This window comes from Mustela nigripes, chromosome 10 (genome assembly GCF_022355385.1).
Source record: "Mustela nigripes isolate SB6536 chromosome 10, MUSNIG.SB6536, whole genome shotgun sequence".
Classification (NCBI taxonomy): Eukaryota; Metazoa; Chordata; class Mammalia; order Carnivora; family Mustelidae; genus Mustela; species Mustela nigripes.
In genome coordinates this window covers 10,226,563-10,246,837 of record NC_081566.1, presented here as the reverse complement: position 1 = coordinate 10,246,837, position 20,275 = coordinate 10,226,563, and the positions used below count along the sequence as shown (strand labels likewise).

General features: G+C 50.3%; 1 protein-coding gene across 1 annotated transcript in view; it reads right to left on the bottom strand.

The window, feature by feature from the left end:
• KIF26B (kinesin family member 26B) overlaps positions 1-20,275 on the bottom strand; it is a 412,466-nt gene that overhangs the window by 195,821 nt on the left and 196,370 nt on the right. The window contains exon 4 of the mRNA XM_059412563.1: positions 12,565-12,731. Within this exon, the coding sequence (XP_059268546.1) occupies positions 12,565-12,731 (167 nt within the window). The remainder of the gene's footprint in view (positions 1-12,564; positions 12,732-20,275) is intronic.

Sequence of the window (20,275 nt, the reverse complement as noted above, 5' to 3'; positions counted from 1 at the left end):
GGAGAATGGAATAAAGCACCAAAAGAGGAAGGTTACAGACAAAAACAAAATGGGACCAAATTCTGAGAGTCGACGCTCGAGTTCGTAAATAACTCCCCTTCCCTGACACGTTTTACGCATGGTCACAAGACACAGGGTGAGTCGCTGCCTGCGTTTCAAAGCCCAGATGCAAGGACCCTGTCTGAGCCACCAGCCTTGTGGTCCTGCTGGGAAGGGGGCCATCCCACACGAACAGATTGTGATTTTCAAGTTCCAGGTGTATAGAAAATAGACTTGTTATTTTTAATTTACGAGCTCCTATAGCAATAGATGTAAATTAGGATTTCTTTTCCTGGACGTGTAAGGAAACACGAGCGGTGCTGAAATTTATGGCAGCTTGAACACTCGGCTTCCCTCCCCCACTTCGAAGCAAGACCCAGGCTCCATAAATCAGTTTTGCTCACATGCCCAGCTGTAAAGGAAATAAAGAACAGGCAGGGTGGTAAGTCCCCCACCGGCCTTTGGGGCTGTGGTTGGCAATCGGGACCAGAGGAGAGGTTTCAAGATGAATGATAGCCATCTTTATGTTCTCTCTCTTTAACACGAAAATGAAAACAAAATGCACAGCATCTTAAGTCATAAATGATAGGGGATTTTCCAATTTATGCAAAAGACATGAGGATTACATTGAACATGGCCCCAGGCAGGGACACTGCAGAAAAGCACAGAGACTGGGTGCAGACATGCCCCCTGACCCAGGCCTGGCAGGTGCACCCCACCCCCAGCAGCCTGGACGGAAAGACACGGCATCAGGAGCAGCCTCAGAAAGTCTCCACACACGCTTGAGGAATGGCCCAGAATGAAAAGTTCTTTCCAGTTAAGCTCAGTGCTGATTTGAGGTTAGAGGGCCAATTTGGCTAGGCTATGGTGCCCACTTCTTTGGCCAAACAGCAGTCTAGACGTTCCCCAGAAGGTGTCTTTTAGCGTGATTGATACTGACATCAAAAGATTCTGAATGAAGCATATTACCCCCATCCGTCGTGTTAAAGGAACGCGCTCTCCTCAAGCACACGGTTGGGCAAAGCACTTAGTTCCCCAGGACTGGTGACTGGAAAGAAGCCCCGGCCCTCGGGGCGCGGTAGGGAGCAGGCAGGTAGGGCAGGCAGGGAGCCACGCTCTTTCTCTCCTGCTCTGAGCAGAGCCTTTCTGTGGAGCTTAGCTACACTGCAGCAGAGATGAACGACCCCAGGAGGGACAGGAGGAGGCTGACCAGCTCCTGGGCAGACTCCTACCCCTTCCCAGATGGGCTCAAATAGTCACTGAGCCCCAGATCCATTCTCAGAGGTGAGGATACAACTGTGGAACAGACAGACAAGTGGCTCATTGAATGGATCTTCCATTGTAGAAGGGGAGAAGGCAATAAACCAGAGAGCAAGTGAATGGATAAGATAACTTCTGATAAAAAGAGGTGCGATGAAGTCCCCTTTAATAGCTAAAGGATTGGAAGACTCGGGGTGGGTGATACTGGGAGTTCTGGTGTTCTTCTGTGTCCTGGGAGGGAGCTCCCGATGGTGGTGGCTGCCCATTTGCCATCTTCAGGATCACATATAATGCCTGGCATATAGCATGGACTTAAAAAAATGCTGGATGGTTGGATGAATGGATGGATGGATGGATGGATGGATGGATGGATGGATGGCTGGCTGGCTGGCTGGCTGGCTGAATGGGGATATACAGCCTATATCTTATGCTGGGTCTTCTTAGAAGCATCCCTGGATAAGGATGAGAGTTCTAGGAGGTTTAAATGGCAGGTGACTACAGGAAACAGACGCAGGGGAGTAGGAGTGAGACAGGGAAGGAGGAAGCCACTGAAGGATACATGATCAAGCAGGCTGCTGATACAGGCAGCTGGGGCTCAGCCCTACTTAGGAAATCTGGACCAAGGACCAGGGTCAGGGTGGACCATGCCTCAGCGATGTCCCAAACAAGGGGCAAGGGAGCTGGAGCATTTACCCCCAACTCCTGTCAGTCTTATTTGGGAACTGTTCCCAAGAACACTGCTTCCCTGGCACTCTGGCCAGACCCACACTTGAATGCAGTGGGCTCCAGCAGAGAAAACCCGTGGGCAGAGTTGTAAGGGCTGGACCTTGGGAGCTACAAGGCCTTGTTCAGAGAATGATGTGTGGGAGTCCAGGGGGTAGAGGCCAACAGTACCAGCTGCCGACAGTTATGTTCATCTCACGAATTCCCAGGGGGGCCGGGAAGGGCTGAGCGGCCAGACCCCAGCCAGGGTCGGACTTCATGACATACAGGTTGGTAATCCTTGGGCCTCTTCCACGATCTCTCTCAACCTTTTTTTTTAAAAAAGATATATTTACTTATTTTAGAGAAAGAAAGAGCACGAGCACAAAGGGCAGAGGGAAAAGGAGAATCTCAAACAGACTCTGCCCTGAGCGTGGAGCCTGGTGGGGGGCTCGATCCTGCAGCTCTGAGATCACGACCTGAGCTGAAACCAAGAGTCAGACGCTTAGCTGACCACACCACCCAGGCGCCCCATCTCTCTTGATTTTACTCTGACCCCTGGAGCTCCTCAACAGTGGGAACAAGGTCTTATTTTGATTTTTAAATACTATTGGTGGTGAGAACCTGTATAAGGACTTAAGACTTGAGTATTTTTTTCGTCCATTGAAAATGTCACTAAAATTCTGCAGGGCCAGATTCAGAAATAGTCTGCTTTCTCCACAAAGGCCACCTTGCAGCTTTAACTTGAGCACCAAGGAGACAGACAGGAGAATAAATGAAAATTTATTTGAGAAAAATGAACCACATTTATTTTCTGAAGCACCTGAAAGACTAGAAATAAATTTTGAGTGATGGTCTATATTTGTTCTTCTTCTTCTTCTTTTTTTTAAATCAAAGTGGGGCCTGGGGCTCATTACACCCTTTTCATGATAGGCCCAAGGATAAATCATCTTTCTTTGTCATGGCCAAGGCCCTTTCCCCCTTTTGCCGGAGTCTAAAAGGACCAACTATGGACTCTTAAGGCTTTGGTTTTGGAGGACACCAAGACAATGGCACAGGCCATCGTTTCTAATGATGCTAAACTCACTTTTGCATCAGCTCAATGAAAAGATGATGGTCCAAATTCACGTGTACAGAACCTACCTGTGCTGAAATCAATAATGAAAAAAGTCTGTTTGATTATTTAGCTATCACGTTTCTTACCAGTAAAGCCAGTACTTGAAAGGATAAGAAATCGGGAGACAGCGTGATAAATCTGGCTATCTCCAGGTACAGTCTCAAGGTTCATTTTACATTTTAATTTCTTTAAGCATTTTTACTCTTTTGAGAAGCAGGACAGGCCCGAGTTTTCCCACACAGTGGGGTCCCTGTTTCAGCATTCACTTACTGAGCTCCTACTGTATACAAAGCACGGTGCCAAGTATAGGGGGAGACTCAACACAGTTACTGTTCTCATGAGAGCTACATCTTGGTAATCAGGAGAAAAGGGAAAACTCATTATTTCCACGTTAGAGGCAAGAAAGGAAGAAGCGCTCCTTCAGGAACATCCCCGGTGGAAGAAGCCGAGACGGCCACTGTCTCTTTATGCCTCAGTCCGACCTGTTTCTCAGCAAATTATTACGACAGTATCCCTTGAAGTCCTGCTCCACATTTCGCTGATGAGGAGCCGGTTCCTTATTTACGGGGCAGACAAAGCTATGGACAGATTCATCACCAGCATGAGGAACCTCTACCCAATACCGTGTAATATGATGCATCTTTAGTTTCTATAACGTCTTCTGCACGATTTTCTTCCCCAAATGCTTTGCATACCTCACTAGGACAGTTATAGAATTAAAATAATAAAACAGGAGGCAGAAAGCAAAAATATTTAATCCAAGGGAGGAAAAGTCAGGTTTGGGACGAAATAGGAGGAAAGATGGCAAGCCCTACTGGGTTGTGTTGGTCCTGACTCTTTTCTCTGTTTTGACTCTTGGTGCTTTTGGCCCCGGGTGGCGCCATGCAACCCCCTCTCTTGCAAATCTTCCTCTTGAAAAGACAGCTAGGTACTCGCAGCTTCCGTAAGAATCTCAGTTTCTCAGTGGTGCCTTCCACATGCTTTGTTATGATGCTATCTCCCCAGAACATCCCAAAACTACAGCAATAATGTAATTCCTGGGCATGGGACTTGAACCGAATGGGAAAAGATGTGAAATTCTCAAAGATCTTCAGTGGAGGAAAATCTGGAGACTTAGCTGCCCATCTTGCTTTTAGCCTGAACTCCCTTCCTTCCCACTTCCCTTCCTTCAACTAATATTGAAGACGGTAGGTATTGTATGGGAGGAGGGATGCAGAGACAGAATGGTTGTACTTTTAAATAGAGAGGACGGGGGGGGTACCCAGGTGCCTCCATCGGTTAAGCATCCGACTCTTGATTCTGGTTCAAGTCATGGTCTGAGGTCATGAGACTAACCCCACATCAGGCTCTACGCTCAGCATGGAGTCTGCATGAGATTCTCTCTCTCCGCCTGCCCCTCCCACTGCTCATGCATGAGCACACACGCTCGCTCTCTCTCTAAAATAAATAAGTCTTTAAAAAAATAAAAATAAATAAATAGGTTAGGGAAGGCATTTGAACAAAGATCTGAAAAAAGGGAGGGTTGAGCTGAGCAGAAATCTGGGGAAAGGGCCGAGGGAACAGGAAAAGCAGACCTTCTGCAGAGGCCATGGTCTTGCCTCTTTTGAGAAAGGGCAAGGAGGTTGGTGTTCCCGGAACACGGTAGGCAAGAGGGCCATGGTAGAGGATGGGGGAAGAGCAGATGGCCAGTCGCCAAAAAACCTTCAGCCTTGACTCTGAGTGAGACAGGAAGCAGTATCTGGTAACAAACAAAATTAGAAAAGTAGAAGGTAATTGGCCAAAATGTTTTCCTCTGTAGCTTCTCTGCTGGGCTTTGCCTCCAATCTCCTTTTTGGTGTCACTCACGGCCCTTAAGCAAAGGCCTCACGATGGCCCACCCACCACAACCCATCCTGAGTTTGGAGGCAGGAGAGCATGGTGGCGGAGAATGTTTGTTTATTCACTCAACAAGCATTTCTGGAGTGCTTCTTTGAGGCACTAGCGCTTCAGCCAAGAACAAAGACACGAGCGCCCCTACCCTTAACAGAGCTCACGCTCATGTTCATGGGCTCTGAGATCGGACAGCGGCGCTCAAGGACCGCCTCATCGGCTAGCTGCGAAACAGCCGTCAAGCTACTTCACCAGTCCATGCTTTGGTTTCCATACCTAAGCCTTGGACTAAGAAGAGGGCCAACTCATGGGGGCTTCTGAAGTTTAAATTTGTGTCTAGAACTCAGAAACGCGTGTGGCATAAGAGAATGCCCCAATAAATGTTGGCTTTCATTATTCTTAAATGAGTAAGTACTGAGGACAACCTCTCTGATCTAGTGACCACCAAAGACCTCTGCAAAATGGTGAAGACCGGGCATTGCACCTCAAGAGACAAACGCTCCCCACACCAGGCTGAAGAGCATAGTTCACCTCTGAGGAACCAGGTTCCACTGGTGACTGGAAACATCCGTGAGCCATGCAGAGAGGCTGTCCTTGGGGAGCTGCCTTCGAGGGGGGGGTGGTAAGAAAGAAAACAGTGGGAAGACAGGAAAGGAAGGGACGGTGGAGAATTCTATGAGCCTGCGGCTCAGGGAGGACTCAGGTGCCAGCAGCTGGGTGGGGCCACAAAGCGGATGATGAAATTGAATAAAAACAGTGGAAGCAAAAGGGGAAACAGTCTGTTTCTTTGTTGACACCCGCATGGTCTGATCGGGGAGGATGACATTCCTTGGAGTCGGTTCTGAAAGAGCAGAGGACATATGGCTGGAGAGGACCCGATTTCATGAGTGTATGCTTTTGAAATCCATTTCCTGGTCACTAACTCCGATGAAAAAAGTACAATGTAAGCACGAAGGTGGCCATGACAAAAGTCATCCACTCCAGAAGGAACATTGAGAATGCTCTAGGCTTCCCGGGAAGCGCAGACTTCTAGCCCTAGCATATGCCGTCTTAACATTGTCTGTGGGATTTCAATGACGTTTGCAAAGTGCTGTCATGTTTCCACAAGCCCGTGAAATAGACAGAGTGACCGACTGCCATGGAACAGAAGGAACAGTCTTCCAGAGGCTGAGTTAGTTGCCTCAAGTCCGGATCCAGTCCGGTCCAGAATGTCCGTGGTAGGCTCTGGATCTGACCCCGGGCCACTTCCCCTTTCTCTTTTTCCCATACCCCGCTTCCCTCCCCCCAACACTGGTCAAAAAAAGATATTCAAAATGTTCAGGAAGAACCAGACTGTCTGAGCTGAGAACGCTTGACAAGAATCACCGGGATCCCTGGGGCCCGTGGCATTCGCCTCGCCTTGGAGCAATCCCACCAAGGCATGAATTGGGTTTTCAGGGGAGGCCAGGCTCTGCAAATGATTCCCAGATGTGGTGAGCCGACTGCCAACACCCCAACAGGCCATCAGTCAGACAAAGGATTCCTTTAATCAGAAACTGCCCCATTTTACACATTCCCTGCAGCAGGAGATGGGAAGGGGCCGCGAACACTGGTCGTTTTCTTCTGTGTAGACCGGCAGCTCTGAAGAACGGTGTGGGCCACGCCACGACTGCCATCTGCACGATGGTCTGCATACCCCAAAACAGAACAGTTCTGGAGGTTGCTGGGGTTGGTACTGGACGGTCGGGTTCTCTATCTCAAGCATTTTAGGAGTTTTTTCTTTGTACACAAAGGGTAACGGTCTAGACATTGAATGTTCCCTCAGTGCGTTCCTTGTGTCTCATAAGCAATCAAGGATTTCCTGCTTCAGGCAGCAAACACATGAAGCTCTTTCCCCGGCCCCCTGAAATCTGATGGCACTCAGTACCCATTTGGCTCCTTCTTAAACTTTGCCTTTCATATGCCAACTGATGGGTGTTCAAGCGAAGCCCTACTCAAGCAGGTACGAATCCTCCAAATTCGCTTATTCATATACATGAGCCAGAGTCCCCTCTTTTCCCAGAAGTCCACGGAGTCTTTTCTAAGAAAAGGGAGGTTGACCTGCCAGGAGTAAATAAACAAGAAACCCAGAGAGTGGGGATTTGGCTTCCCACTCGGGCCCTCCAAACTGCGGCCTCGACCCCGCTGAGCCCCCAGTGGAGGAAGGGGGCAGGAAGCTGGTGCAGACAAGCCCACACTGTAACTCCGGGCAGCTGACTCACAGAGGCCCTCCTGGATAGAGGGAGCCCGGGAGCAGGCACCCCACTCACCCCTCTAAATGTTGCCCTCGTCCCCTGAGCGAACGGCACAATTTTGGACACTGATCCTGACCACGAATATCTCCTAGGAAGTCAGCGGAAGCTTAGCCATGGGCTAAGTCAGCGGGAGCTGGAGGTTACGGAGTTTCATGGGGGAAACTGGGGGAAGGAACAGACACGGGGTCCAAGTGCGATCCTGGCCAGGAGGTTAAGCGCAGGTACAACAGGCTTCTTTGAACTCGAGAAACAGAAAAAGCAATAATCGTGGGGGCAAGTTCCGAGAGACGGGCTCTCCGGGGCTCTTCTTCTCCCAGAGGAGCTCTTTTTTTTTCTTTTTTCAAGATTTTATTTATTTATTTGACAGAGATCACAAGTGGGCAGAGGGGCAGGCAGAGAGAGGGGGAAGCAGGCTCGTAGCTGAGCAGAGAGCGCAATGCGGGGCTCGATCCCAGGACCCCGGGATCATGACCTGAGCTGAAGGCAGAGGCTTAACCCTCTGAGCCACCCAGGCGCCCCTCCTGGAGTGCTCTTCCATCACAACAGACACTAACATGGAAATTTACTTCTCTCTCAAGTCGGGTCCCCGGCTCTCTCCTCCTCCTCCCGCATCACCGGGGACCAGCTGGGCCACGTCTGTCACAGTTCTTCTCTGGGGCTAACTGCTGATGTGTCGATCACGGGGAGACCTGTGCGTCCCTCAGGGGAATCGAATCTGATGGGAGAACAAGAGGACCAGGAGCAGCTTCACGGCTCCCTCTCATCCTTCTCTGACGCCATAAACTCCTGGCATGGAGCCAAGGACTACTGTTCCATGTTCACACACCCGGGGTCGGAAAAAAAGGCATCACTGAGCAAGACTGTATGTTCGGTGCGTGCTCTAACCAGAGCAAACAGGCACTATCTGAAGGGGCTGTCGGCAAGAACGTGCAGGGGATGTTAGGCACGGCCGCCTGTAAGAGTAATGCCTGTGCACACACAGCACGCGCGTGTGCCTGGCGCAAAGAGGAGGGGCCCCAAGGGGCATGAGAGACGGAGCCAACTGGTCCCAAGGCAGGTCCTCGGAGCCAGGACACAGCTCCCGCCACTCGGCTTGGCCCCCAACCCCAGGACCCAAGCTGATCAAGGGGGAAACGGGGCCAGTCGGTCATGAACGCTCAGTGATGTGCTCTAGGGGCTTGGAGAAAGCAGCTGGGTAATCAGACAAGGGGTCCAAACTCGCGGATGCAAGAAACCGTGAGGCAGGTCGAGATGGACAGAAGTACAACAACATCCCTCAGGAAAGAAGGCGATCGGGCCGAAGGCAAGGGGTTGGGGGAGCTGGCAGAAGGAAAGGAGGAACAAAGCAAGCGAGAAAGAGAAAGCAGAGCGAACAGGTCCCACAAAATGTATCCGAGGGCACCCCGATACTGAGAACACCAACTTTTGCCCAGAAGATGCCAAACCCAGGGCAGATGCACTGTTAACCAATAGCCACACATTGTATAAAGGTCAGAAACTTCAAGAAGAGACTCGGGGAGTACACGACAACTCTGTTCCTGGAGCATCCGAGGCGGGGGGAGAGCCTGAGGGAGGAAGAAGCACTAAGGCACGGAACGGACCCTGCGGGAAGCCAAGAGACACGCACCAAAGGGTTTGGAACATGGAGTGATCTGAGGTACTCAGACCATGCAAACAGATTTTAGAGCCACTTCTAGTCGCACTCATCACACGCTACTCCGCCACCTCCCGTTCCTGTGGGAATCGTGCACAGAAGATCCCCTAGGATCTTCGCTGGGACAGCTAACCAGCCAGGTGACTCGCTGTGCCAGCCTGGTTACTATGACCGTTACTATTTTTAGTGTCATGCTATTGTTCCCCCACCCACCCCCCAAAAAAGTGCTTTTCCAAAATTAAAAGCAAAGGCAGTCAGTCTACCCCGATGCTGTTACTTAAAGAAATAGATTCAGACGAGGCAGGCATCGAGGGTTGCCCGCTTGGGACTTCGTCGCTTTCTAGAGGAGTTCTTCTCAGACCTCATGCGGTGAAGAATCACTTTTTCTTTAATTTCTAATGACCTCCAAAATACAAGCTCCACTTCTCTATTCCTAGATCCAACAACCATAACATTCCTGTTCGCTGGCTTCCAGAAGTTTCTAGAAGCTTCCTCTCCACCTCTCCACCTGTGCTAGACTAGGAACAGTGTGTGGCCCCACGGCCCCACAGACCACACTCGGAGAAGCTCCGGCCATGAAGGTACCGCGGCTTACGTGGAACTGGAGCTCTTCATCTTTTTAGTCGTTGCATCTGAAACACAGTCAAGTCCATCCCACCTTTCCCCGTAGAAAGCCAACATTTACACAGAAAGGCTGATGTTGCCAAGTAAAGGGGCTGTCCACAACCCTCGACAAACTGGGTTTCTGCTCTACTCATTTCCTCAAACAAACAGTAGCGCCCACTTGTTCCTAGTGCTGTTTCCTAAGCGGTGACCCTCGGTTCCTGATTACGGTGAAGAAGTCACTAATGCGTCGAATTGTGCCCGCTTCACACTGAGGGCACCAAGGGCTCACGCACGTGGGTGAGGGTCCCCACTCGGCCACTTCCTGGCTGTGCTCCCTTGGGTCCGTGACTTAACCTCTGGACGTTTCTTTCTTTATCTGCCCAACGGGGAAACGATAGGTTCCACCTGCCACGGCTCGTCCGAGGACAAAGGGAGAGTTTGCCCAGTGGGAGCTCAGCACAGTGAGTGACGCTCACTGACCGTCCCGGAAACCTCAGCCACGCTGGCCACAAAGGTGGCAAATGGCCCCTCTCCCCTATAAAATGATGAAATGATGTCCGGCCCAGCTTCCTGAGAGCCGGCCACCTCGGGTCACTTAGAGCCGCGAGGAGGTTCCAGAACCTTGCAGAAACAGCTCTGCGCCCCGGTCTCGCACAAGGAGTTGAGAAGCGGTGAGCACGTGTGTGAGGCACAGGAGTGAACCCCGGCCCCAGATTCCCGGGTGGAAAGACCTTCCCGAGCTTCCACAGGAAACCATAACCTCTAGAGCCTTTCCGGTTTGCGCACCAGCGACGGATGCAGATTTCACCCCGACCAAAGGCCACCTGTCCTTGATCCCAAGCAGAAAACCCTGGACCCGGCATTCCGAGGCTGCCGGGCAGCACAACCGGGGCTGGTTTTGGCCCCTCCCCCGCAACCCACATCAAATGCCCGTTGGCTCTGGGCTCAGCCCACGGTCTCCATTCTGACCCGGGAGTGCAGGTAAGTCTCAGGCCAGGCTCCCCTTGCCTGTCATTTGTCCTTCCCTTCCCTGGTGTGTGCTGGCTCGTTTGGAAATGCTCCTCGGATTAACTGAAAGTCAGCTTCAGGCCTACCCTATGTCTGGTGCATGGGCTTTCCCAGTGAACCCCTACCTCCTCCTGCTTCCAGTCCTGCTTCTGGGGTTTTCTAAGGGTAGCTGATCCAGAAAAGTCTCTGGGTGGAGTCTGCACTGAGGCCTCTCATGTTCAAGGTACTTCTGGTCAGGAAAGTGCCCTGGAGGGCAACCTCCATCTGGGCAGTGAAGGTTCTCGGCAGCACCAAGGCCAGCAGTCCCCCAGTGTAAGCTTGATCTCCCTCAGTGACGGGGACCTCACTCTCTCTCGGGGTCGTCTGAGCTGTGTGCAAATTCTCCTGCATCCTGAGCTGGGAGAGCTGAGCTGGAGGGAGTCCGAGCTGGGTCCCATCACCAGGTTTTATTCAATCTTTGCCTACATACTTGGGTGTTTCTTAGAACCAACCAAATTCTTCATTCACACGATGGCCCAAGAGACAGCTGAGGGTCGTCTTCTCTGGACTAAATCTGCCATGATGTGGCTTCCTCCTTCCTCAGCATGTTCGTCGCCCACCCCGGACACGCTCTCACCACCCGCCTAAGTCCTGGGATCGTCTGTGCTTGCAGCATTTCCACCTTCTTATTCCCTCCCTGAATGGCGTGGACATGGCCTCTTAGTTGGTTCTGTCCACGGTTTCAGGCATCCCCTGGCGGGCTTGGAGCATCTGTCCCGTGGATACGGGCACAACCTCATTTCCTGTTACTTGCCATACACCCGAGTCGGCGCAACTTTTCACAGGACAATAAACACGGCACCAAGACACAATGAGAACCTCAGACCCAGTCTCCCGACAGGCCCCTATGCCGTCTTTACTGGGGATGTTATTAACCCAGGACACTGGCCTCTGTTCTCCCTCTGACCGGATCCTCCCCTATTCGGAGCCCCGTCCTCACATGCTGTGCTTTGGATGGTACCACTCACGAGGCTAAGCAGAGAAACCACGCAATTTTCCTTCCTCCTGACATATTATCGGAGTCTGTACCAAATCGCCCTTTGTACAAGACTTTATCATTTACCCTAGTCTGTCTTAATGTTCAAAGCAGCCCGGAGGAGGAGGGGCTGACCTCGGTGTACAGACAGGGACACCAAGGCAGACCTCAGGGCTCCTCCGATCTCGGACCTGGAGCCATTTATTCTGAATTCCGCTTATCCAGGGACATGCAAATCTTAGGCAGAAAAAGTTTTCTAAAGTTAAGTTCCAAGGATCAAATAAAGAATGAGTCACGGGGTGGGGGGGAAGCTGAGGAATCTGGTTTCTATTTCTGACTTTGCTATAAATTAACTCAAAGTTCAACTTTCTTGGTCCTCAGGCCGGTCCTTCATAAAACAAGGAGACCGAATTAGACGATCCCGAAAGCGCCTTCTGGTCAGCTGTCCTTTGTCTCCTGCCCTGTCTCGGCCGCATTGCTAAAATTAGGCATAAAACATTGTCGAGATACCTTTCATTTGGGTTTCTTGTCTTATTAAAGGCCCTGAGATTCACTGGAGGGTATAGGGTAACTATCCTGCTCATCTGTCCAGAATGGGAAAAAAAAAAAAAAAAAGAAGGCTGCCATCTCTTTCCTAGTTCATGGTCAAAGCCATTCATCTGCTGTGCTAAGAACATCAGTCTGGAAACACCAGGTGGGGGGCCGGGCCCCCCGAAGTCCTCACCCCAGGGGGACATCGTGAAAGCCACATATTCTTAGAGCTGTGGTCCCCCACCCGCGACACCCATGCCGGTGTCTGGAGACCTTCACGGTCGTCGCAAGTGTGACAGGTGCAGTGGGAGTCCAGCGGGGGAGGCCAAGGATGCTGCTGAGTGTCCAGACCGTCAGGGTCGTCCGGACCCAGCGGCGGCAGTCTGAGATTGCGGAACCCCCTCCTAAAGCGGGAAGTCCAAGACAGTTCCAAACTCTCACTAGTGTTTTAGCTAAGCTGGAGAAGTGAGGCTCCGGACGCTTCTCTTACCTGGCGAAGAAGGAAGCGGCCACCGAGGGGCCTGTGGAAGTCTCACTGGCCGCGCAGGAGCCCTGGGAGGCTGGGGCGCCGCAGGCCGAGGGCTTGTCCGCGTTGGAGCGATTCAGCGCCGCCTCGGTCAGCCCCTCCCGGCCCGTCTCCGTCATCAGCTGGGAGATCTGACAAGGAAAACGGACACGGGGCTCGTTACCTGTGACTCACTGCCCTTCCCGCACCACCGATGACATCCCTCTGTCAGGGGGCGGGGGTCCCAGCACAGGTGGGGACGGTGGCCCGGCGGGGTGAGGAACGGGGACCAGGGACATGCTCCATGCACGCTGGGGCTTCTTTGGGCTTCTCAGAACATATTTTGCAGGATTTTAGTCTGGACACCTCCTCATTTTCATTAGAAATAATGGGATAAAATTACCCCCCAACACTGTGAGTTTCAATTATGCCCGTGTCTCCTGTCCATTTGGAGCAGAGAGTGTGAGCCATTATCCACAGTTTGCGGCCCAAGACCGGACGGAGCAGAAGCATCGACCACGGCTGCTTTCTTACTGGGACTGGCCCCAAACGCTGACAGACGAGAGGGGCAAAGTTATCATTTATTAAAGGAGAAGCGAACCGGCTATCGGAGAATGTGAGGGACTCAAACACGATCATTGTTGTTTGCTATAAACCGTCAGCAAACGTGGTGCAGAGAAACTCATAGAAATAATATAGCCACTGTAGTTTTCCAAGTGGTTTCTGGAAGGATTTAGATCATTTCAGCAGACTTGATATTCCTACTCCTTCATTAAGATACACGGCTTCGGTTTTGTTTGCAATGATCGCCTTCACGACGGAGGCACCAGTGCATGGGGGCTGGGTCCGTTTTATCTAAACCCACCGGATGTGCGAGGAAGAAGCTCGCTTCTGGGCAAAATGAGAATCTCATGTAGAAATACGCTTTCGCAGAAGTGGTCATTCCGTGACCATATAATAATGATGCAGGCAAAGCCTAAGTGTGCTATTTGGAAAGCCTGTTGGTTTAAAGCTTTAGTCCACTTACAAAAGGGAAAAATGTTAGTTTAACAAAAATAAGAGAGAGAGGGGATTGGAGAGGAGGAAGAACAAAAGAAAAGAAAAGAAAAGAAAGAAAGAAAGAAGAAAGAAGAAAGACTTCAGTTTAAAAAAGAGTCTGCAGGCAGCTCAAACGTCTTAAATGCTGAATGGAAAATGTTCCTAATTACCTAGAAAATACAAGCGCAATAAAGCAAAGATCAGGCACAGTTTCCACTTTGTAACTGAGCAGGCCAGCGGGCCAGTGAGAGTCCCATTTGCTAACCTTTGAACATAAAAACATTTGTACTTTTCATTATTAGCTGCACAGCCGTTACTCTGAGCCCCATTGACTTGAAACTTCGCTTAAATTCATGCCCTTACTTGGAAAGCTTTGGCATTTTTCAGCTGAAATTTTGCCAACACATACTTTCTTATTCTCATTCATTCAATGTGTTGTAAGGAAACCTGACCCACATAAGGGAGCCCCGGGAGGAAGAGGCAGAGAAAGGAGCCCATGGCCTGGGGAACATTCCGTGCACTCAGCCAGAGCTGCTGCCCAGGCTGGGGGCGTGCATCCCCTCCGCTCTGGGTTCCTCTGCTGTGTGTGGGGTGAGGGCTCCCCTCTACCGGCTGCCACTCTCCCAGAGGGATGAAGAAGAGGAGGAGGTTGTTCACACCTATGTCACCACTTAGCGCTAAGCAGCACTTATGAAGCCCCCCACCCCCGTGTTCCAGGACGTCTGCTCCACCAATGGCCACAAACACACCCACTGTCACAGGACCATCATTTTTTCATCAAGTAGCTACAATCTACCATAGATAAACTGGTTTAGTTATTTGTTTTTGAAGACTTTATCTATTATTTATTTGAGAGAGAGAGTGCGCATGCACACGAGCAGGGGGAGCGGCAGAGGGGAGGGAGAGGGAGATGCGACTCCCCACTGAGCAGGGGGCCCCACGCAGGACTCCATCCCAGGACCCCGGGATCACGCCCTGAGCTGAAGGCAGACGTTTCACCGACTGAGCACCTCCAGGTGCCTCCGTAAACTGGTTTCGGCACACAGAGACATCTGAAGAGAGGCAGTACAGTACAGGGGATGAACCCATTGCGTGATTCGTCACCACAGATGTCCGTGGGCTCATGAACGTGGCTGTTGTCTGATCATCTGGCTGTGGCGTTTCCTGTTCATTTCTGTATTTCTCATCTGAAGTTTGGAAGAGCAGGAACGGGATTCTGTCTCACTATGTATGCACGGTCCTCGCAAACCCACAGAGAAACCCCTGGGATGTGGGGTGGGGAGGATGGTGAGAGGTACAGGTTTCTAGGTGGTTCCAGGTTCCTGAGTCTAGCCCAGGAAGACTATAAGCATCCTGCGGGCCCATGGCTTTCTAGGAAGTCGCTCAGCAAAAGGACTTCAATGCCCTGACCTCCTTCGAGAGTGCTAGTGGCTATCTTTGCCAAGCAAGATTGGATCTCATACTTTAAAAAAAAAAAAAAAAAGTGAGCACTTGTGGACATGGGACACTCGATTCCCAAACCTATAAGTAGAAGGATTCAATAATCAATGGTTCTTAGAAATCAGAAACACAGAAGGTCTTAGAGCAAGAAAGCCCTGCCAAGATCAGCCTCTTCAAAACCCCATTTCATAAATAAGGACTCAGATCACATTCGCCCAAGCTCATGTGAGGTTGAGAACCGGCCCCCGACTCTCAGGCCAGTGCTGGCCCCTCCCTTGCTCCTACACCCCTTCTTCCCACCCCTGTCTAGTTAAAAACAATTTTTAAACAGATAGAAAAATAAATAAATAAGTAAAACACATAGGGGTAGATCCAGGACCATAATCAACAAATGTTAACGTTTGACTTATCTTAGAAAATATTCTTATTTTATTTATTTATATATTTTTTGAGAGCGAGAACGCACGCATGAGTTGGGGAAGAGCCCGAGGGAGAGAGGGAATCTGAAGCAGTTTCCATGCTCGGCATGGAGCCCCAAGTGGGACTTGATCCCAGGACCCTTGAGATCATGACCTGAGCAGAAATTGGAAGTCAGATGCTTAACCGACTGAGCCACCTAGGCAACCCCAGAAAACATTTTTTTTTTTTTTTTAAGAAATCAAGCCCTGTATAAAACCACAATTGCCTAGGTCCCTAGTCACATGGTCCTTCCAATCAGCTCTTCCGTTCTCAGATACAGAATGATAATTTGGGAGGGAGACAGCCCACACCTTCCATCACAACCAGCCCCTTCCAAGAGCCCGGCTGAGCTCACCTGGTTTCTTTTGAACATTCTCTCATTTTTGTTCTGCTTATTCCACAACGGGAAGAGGGCATCCCCGCAGATGTCTGCTAACACAGGCCACCAGCAAATTCATGCTTTCGCTTATATTTACACCCAGTATCCTCTCTAGAGATCACATACAAACTTTCAGAAATAACATAGAAATCACTATAGTAATTGCCAGTTTATCTCCCCCCTCAATTGCTGCACTTCAGGCTTCTGGACTTCCTGAAGTTCCTCAAATATACATACTTCCCTCCTGTCACAGGGCCTTTGCACATGCCTTCACTCTCTATCTGGCATGCTTCTACTTTTCGTCCAGATCCAAGCTCAAGCATTACTTACTCGAAGAAGCCTCCTTCCAAACTGCTTCCAGCCTTGCATAGATGTTGTAACAGGAATGCAATCTTTACTTTCATTGTCTTTTTTTTTTCTTTCAGTGTCTTTACTTTGGTTCCGATTAGGTATTTAATGATATGTTGTTGTTTCTCAGAACCCAGGGATGGCGTGTTTAGGGCTGGTGTGCCCCACCACTGGATCCATAGAAATCAAACCGGCGTCTGCCACACAGAGATGTTTAAACCATGTTTGTGGGATAAATCAGAGCTGTTCTTATTTTCTGCTTTTTCTCTATGTTTATCTGATTAAATCTTTTTCTTCAGGCCGTGAAGGAAGAAGACTTAGTCCTTGTTACAATCTCCTTCTTGTTTCCATATGCCCAGCCTTCCTTTAACTCCCCCTGAGGGCCTCCCTGTAATCTGCTGTAGGGGAAAATGCCCGAGACAGCGAGGTACCTGGAACTTTAACTTGACCGCATAATTCGGAATCAGGAGCCTCGTTTTTAAAGGACTACACGGTTCACCTCTGCTTCACAGGTTGCTCAGAGGGAACTTTTCTCGGGCAAACTCAATAAACAACATTTCTGTGAAAACTCAGATTCCAAACCTACAGCTCTGCATCTGACTCGTCTGAAAAACTTAAGGTTTCGCCAGAAAGGATTCATCACCACGGTTATGTGTATCTGTCACTGCCACTGTCCCCATCTAGGAGCAGCGGATGGAATGCTCGCTGAGTCCTAATTGCAAACTTTCGGAGGGAGAGTAGATTTTCAGCACACGATCTTGTTCTGCTTAGTTCTTTTTTTTTTTTTTTTTAAGGTTTTAAAAAATATTTATTTATTTATTTGAGAGAGAGAGAGAGAGAGAGAGAGAGAGAGTGAGTGTGAGCCAGTGAGCAGGGAGAGGAGAAGAGGAAGACTAGCAGACTCCCCACGGAGCGCGGAGTCCGGCGCAGGGCTCGATCTCATGACCCTGAAATCTCGACCTGAGCTGAAACCAAGAGTCGGATGCTTCATTGACTGAGCCACCCAGCGGCCCCTATTCAGTTTAGTTCGGATTAAAACCTGCTTTAGGCTCCAACTCAGGCACGTGGGACCTGCGGTAAGCACTAAAGCAACAGTATCTGTTACATTGAAAACAGCACATCGCGTCCTGCGGGTGGTGGTCAGGCAAACACCAGGCAGTCATCAAAGGAACCAGGCTACAGGGGGAGGGTGCACGTGTGCATGTGTACACACGTGCGCTTGCACACGTGGGCTCTGTCCTTGTGGGAGAACCCCACGTGTCATTCCCAGGGCGGGCTGACACTCTTCACACATCTCCTGGGTAAAGCTCCTCTCTATATCTTAAGCTCAGGCAAGATCTGTGTCTGTCGACCACAGTGAGACTTGTGCACCGCTCCCTCAATAGGAGAAACTCTCCACTTGTCCCTTAAGAAAGAGCAGATCTTACATGTGGTCATGATCTTGACTACAGAAATCAAGACAAAGGACGTCGAGCTCTCCCAAACCAAAGTCGGGTCCACAGTGTAAACTGCGATCTACAAGCAATGACCTTTCACTCCCCTACAGACCGGAACGGCTGAGAGCTTCCAGACTGCGCCGGCACGGGGGGGTTCATCTTAAATGGCATGACTGACCCAGAAAGCCACCTCCGTTGACTCTGCCAAGGCAGTGGGGAACACCTGCAGCCTCCAGTTCCTGCACGGACACATCTGTGGACAGCAAACCCGTCCATGCTGTCCTTATATTTAATGACATCACGACCCCCAAATTCCAGAAAATAACACCTAATAGCACTTTCTCTTAGGCGACTGCTCTCTCCCTGTTTGGGGACATCTCTTGGATGATCATGTATGGCTCACACAGTCGCTTAATGTTTTCATAGTTTTGCAAACAGTGGGTGCTCAATAAATATTTTTGATCCATGTTAACGGAAACCAACTACAATTGCCTGGAAAGCCGGGCTGCGGGAAGCCCCGGCCTGGGCGGAAACACCTGATGTCTGTGTACTCGCCCGAGTGACATGCCACCCTCCCTTATCTTGCTTCCTGCCTGTCAAGTCACAAGTGCTCGGCTAGCCTTTCCCTAAAGCAGGGCTGGCTGCACACTGGGCTGCTCCTAGTCCCGTCCTAGGCTCACTATTCACTTACAGGAATTTATATATGTTTTATTATGTATTTACATTAATGTATAACATGTTAACTATTTAAATTTAAATAGTTAATTCTCCTACGGCTCTTGGCATGCTGTCCCCAAAGCACAGGCTCTTGCCACCAAACCTGAAGCTTATCCCCGGCTCGCACAGACACAAATCACCGCTGAGACTCTGGTGCTGGCCTGGAGACAGACAGATAAGCTCTTCCCTGCACTGTGCACTGGCCCCCACCTCGGCCAGCACCGAGGGGCCACGCTGGGATTCTTGTGTCCCAAGGCTGGACGTTTGATTACCCTTATTATCTTAGCTTGCTTTGGCTATAAATTTTATTAGCGGCCATAAAATTATCCATCCACAGCATGTGACTCCGTGACCTCTCGCAAGGGAGAATTCCACTCGCTGGGGCTGCCCAGGGCCTAGGAGGGCCGCTCGCCTTCTCTTCACCCTCGATTTACAGCCTCGCCTCCATCCAGGGTCCTGCCGATGGGAAAGGCTGTCGCGTTGCACGATTTCACCGTCAGGGCTGAAATCTGGCCCCTGAGCCCCTGCCCACTGCTTTCTGACACTCGGGGTGGCGAAACGGTAAAGCAGAAAAAGACAGGGTTGTGAGATGAAGCCAAACGTCAGTTGCGTTTGTGTCTTGGGAGTCTTCCCGGAGATTTCTTAGCCCCAAGATGTGCGGCTCAAGGCACGGCTCAGCTATCCCTTTGAAGAATGTCTTAGGACAAATGCTCTGTCAACTCTTGCCATCCAGCTCAGAGGATTTCTACAGCTTCATTTTACTTCCCCTTGCAGAGATGCTGGCTCAGAGTGACGTTAATGCTCAGTACTGGACTGCGTTTTGTGGATGTGGTTTTGGTGACATATTCGAGGACATACGATGATGCACAGAGCCCAGCCTGGGAGAACTCCGAAAGGCGAGGGCAGGCCCCCCTCATCGACCATCAGCAATATGTGTTGCCGTTTTGGAGCATTTTCCAGGAGCCGGGTTCTAGTCCAACAACTTTCTATATGTGTTGCCGTGTCCACGTGTGACAACAACCCTACAAAGTGGGCACAATGATGACCAGATAATAGCTTCAGCTCTGTCACGTGGAAAAGCCCTGGGACAAATTAATGCCCTTGGGCTTGGTTTCTAGCCTTGAGTTTCTCTTGCTCCTAACAAAGTACGTCCCCTCTGGCTGCCCGTTTGAGAATTGGGGTCACAGGCACGAGACTCAATAAAGAAGGGCGTCCGGATAATTTCTCAATATGCACAAACTGCTCGTTGCAGCCAATGTTCTGTGATTTTTAATGAGCAACTTGAAATAAAATCACATGGTCTGAATCTTGGTGTAACTGACTTCACTTTCAATTTGCAAGAGGAAAACACCACCCTAATGAATCCAACCCCGGCATCAGGGTCGAGTCAAAGGCTCCTCCTAGGTCACCTCCCAAGATCAGAGAGGACTAACCCCTCTTGCCCTGTATGGAATCACCCAGGGGCTGCACTTCCTCTGGAGAAGGCTATCTTTGCTTCCCAGCCCCAAATACGCAACCACCAGGTTTTCCCCTAGGAAGTGTGCCCTGGGCAATCTTCCCCCACCCTGAATGATTGGGACCACCCCTCTATGAGCTTCCCTCCCAACCTGTCCCTTTTTATTTTTTTAATTTATTTTCAGCATAACAGTGTTCATTGTTTATGCACCACACCCAGTGCTCCATGCAATCCGTGCCCTCTATAATACCCACCACCTGGTTCCCCCAACCTCCCACCCCCCGCCCCTTCAAAACCCTCAGATTGTTTTTCAGAGTCCATAGTCTCTCATGGTTCACCAACCTGTCATTTTGATAACTGCCCGTCCCCAGTCTCTCTGCACAACCAGAGGCGAGCTCAGGGCAGACCGGGTCTGGTCTACCC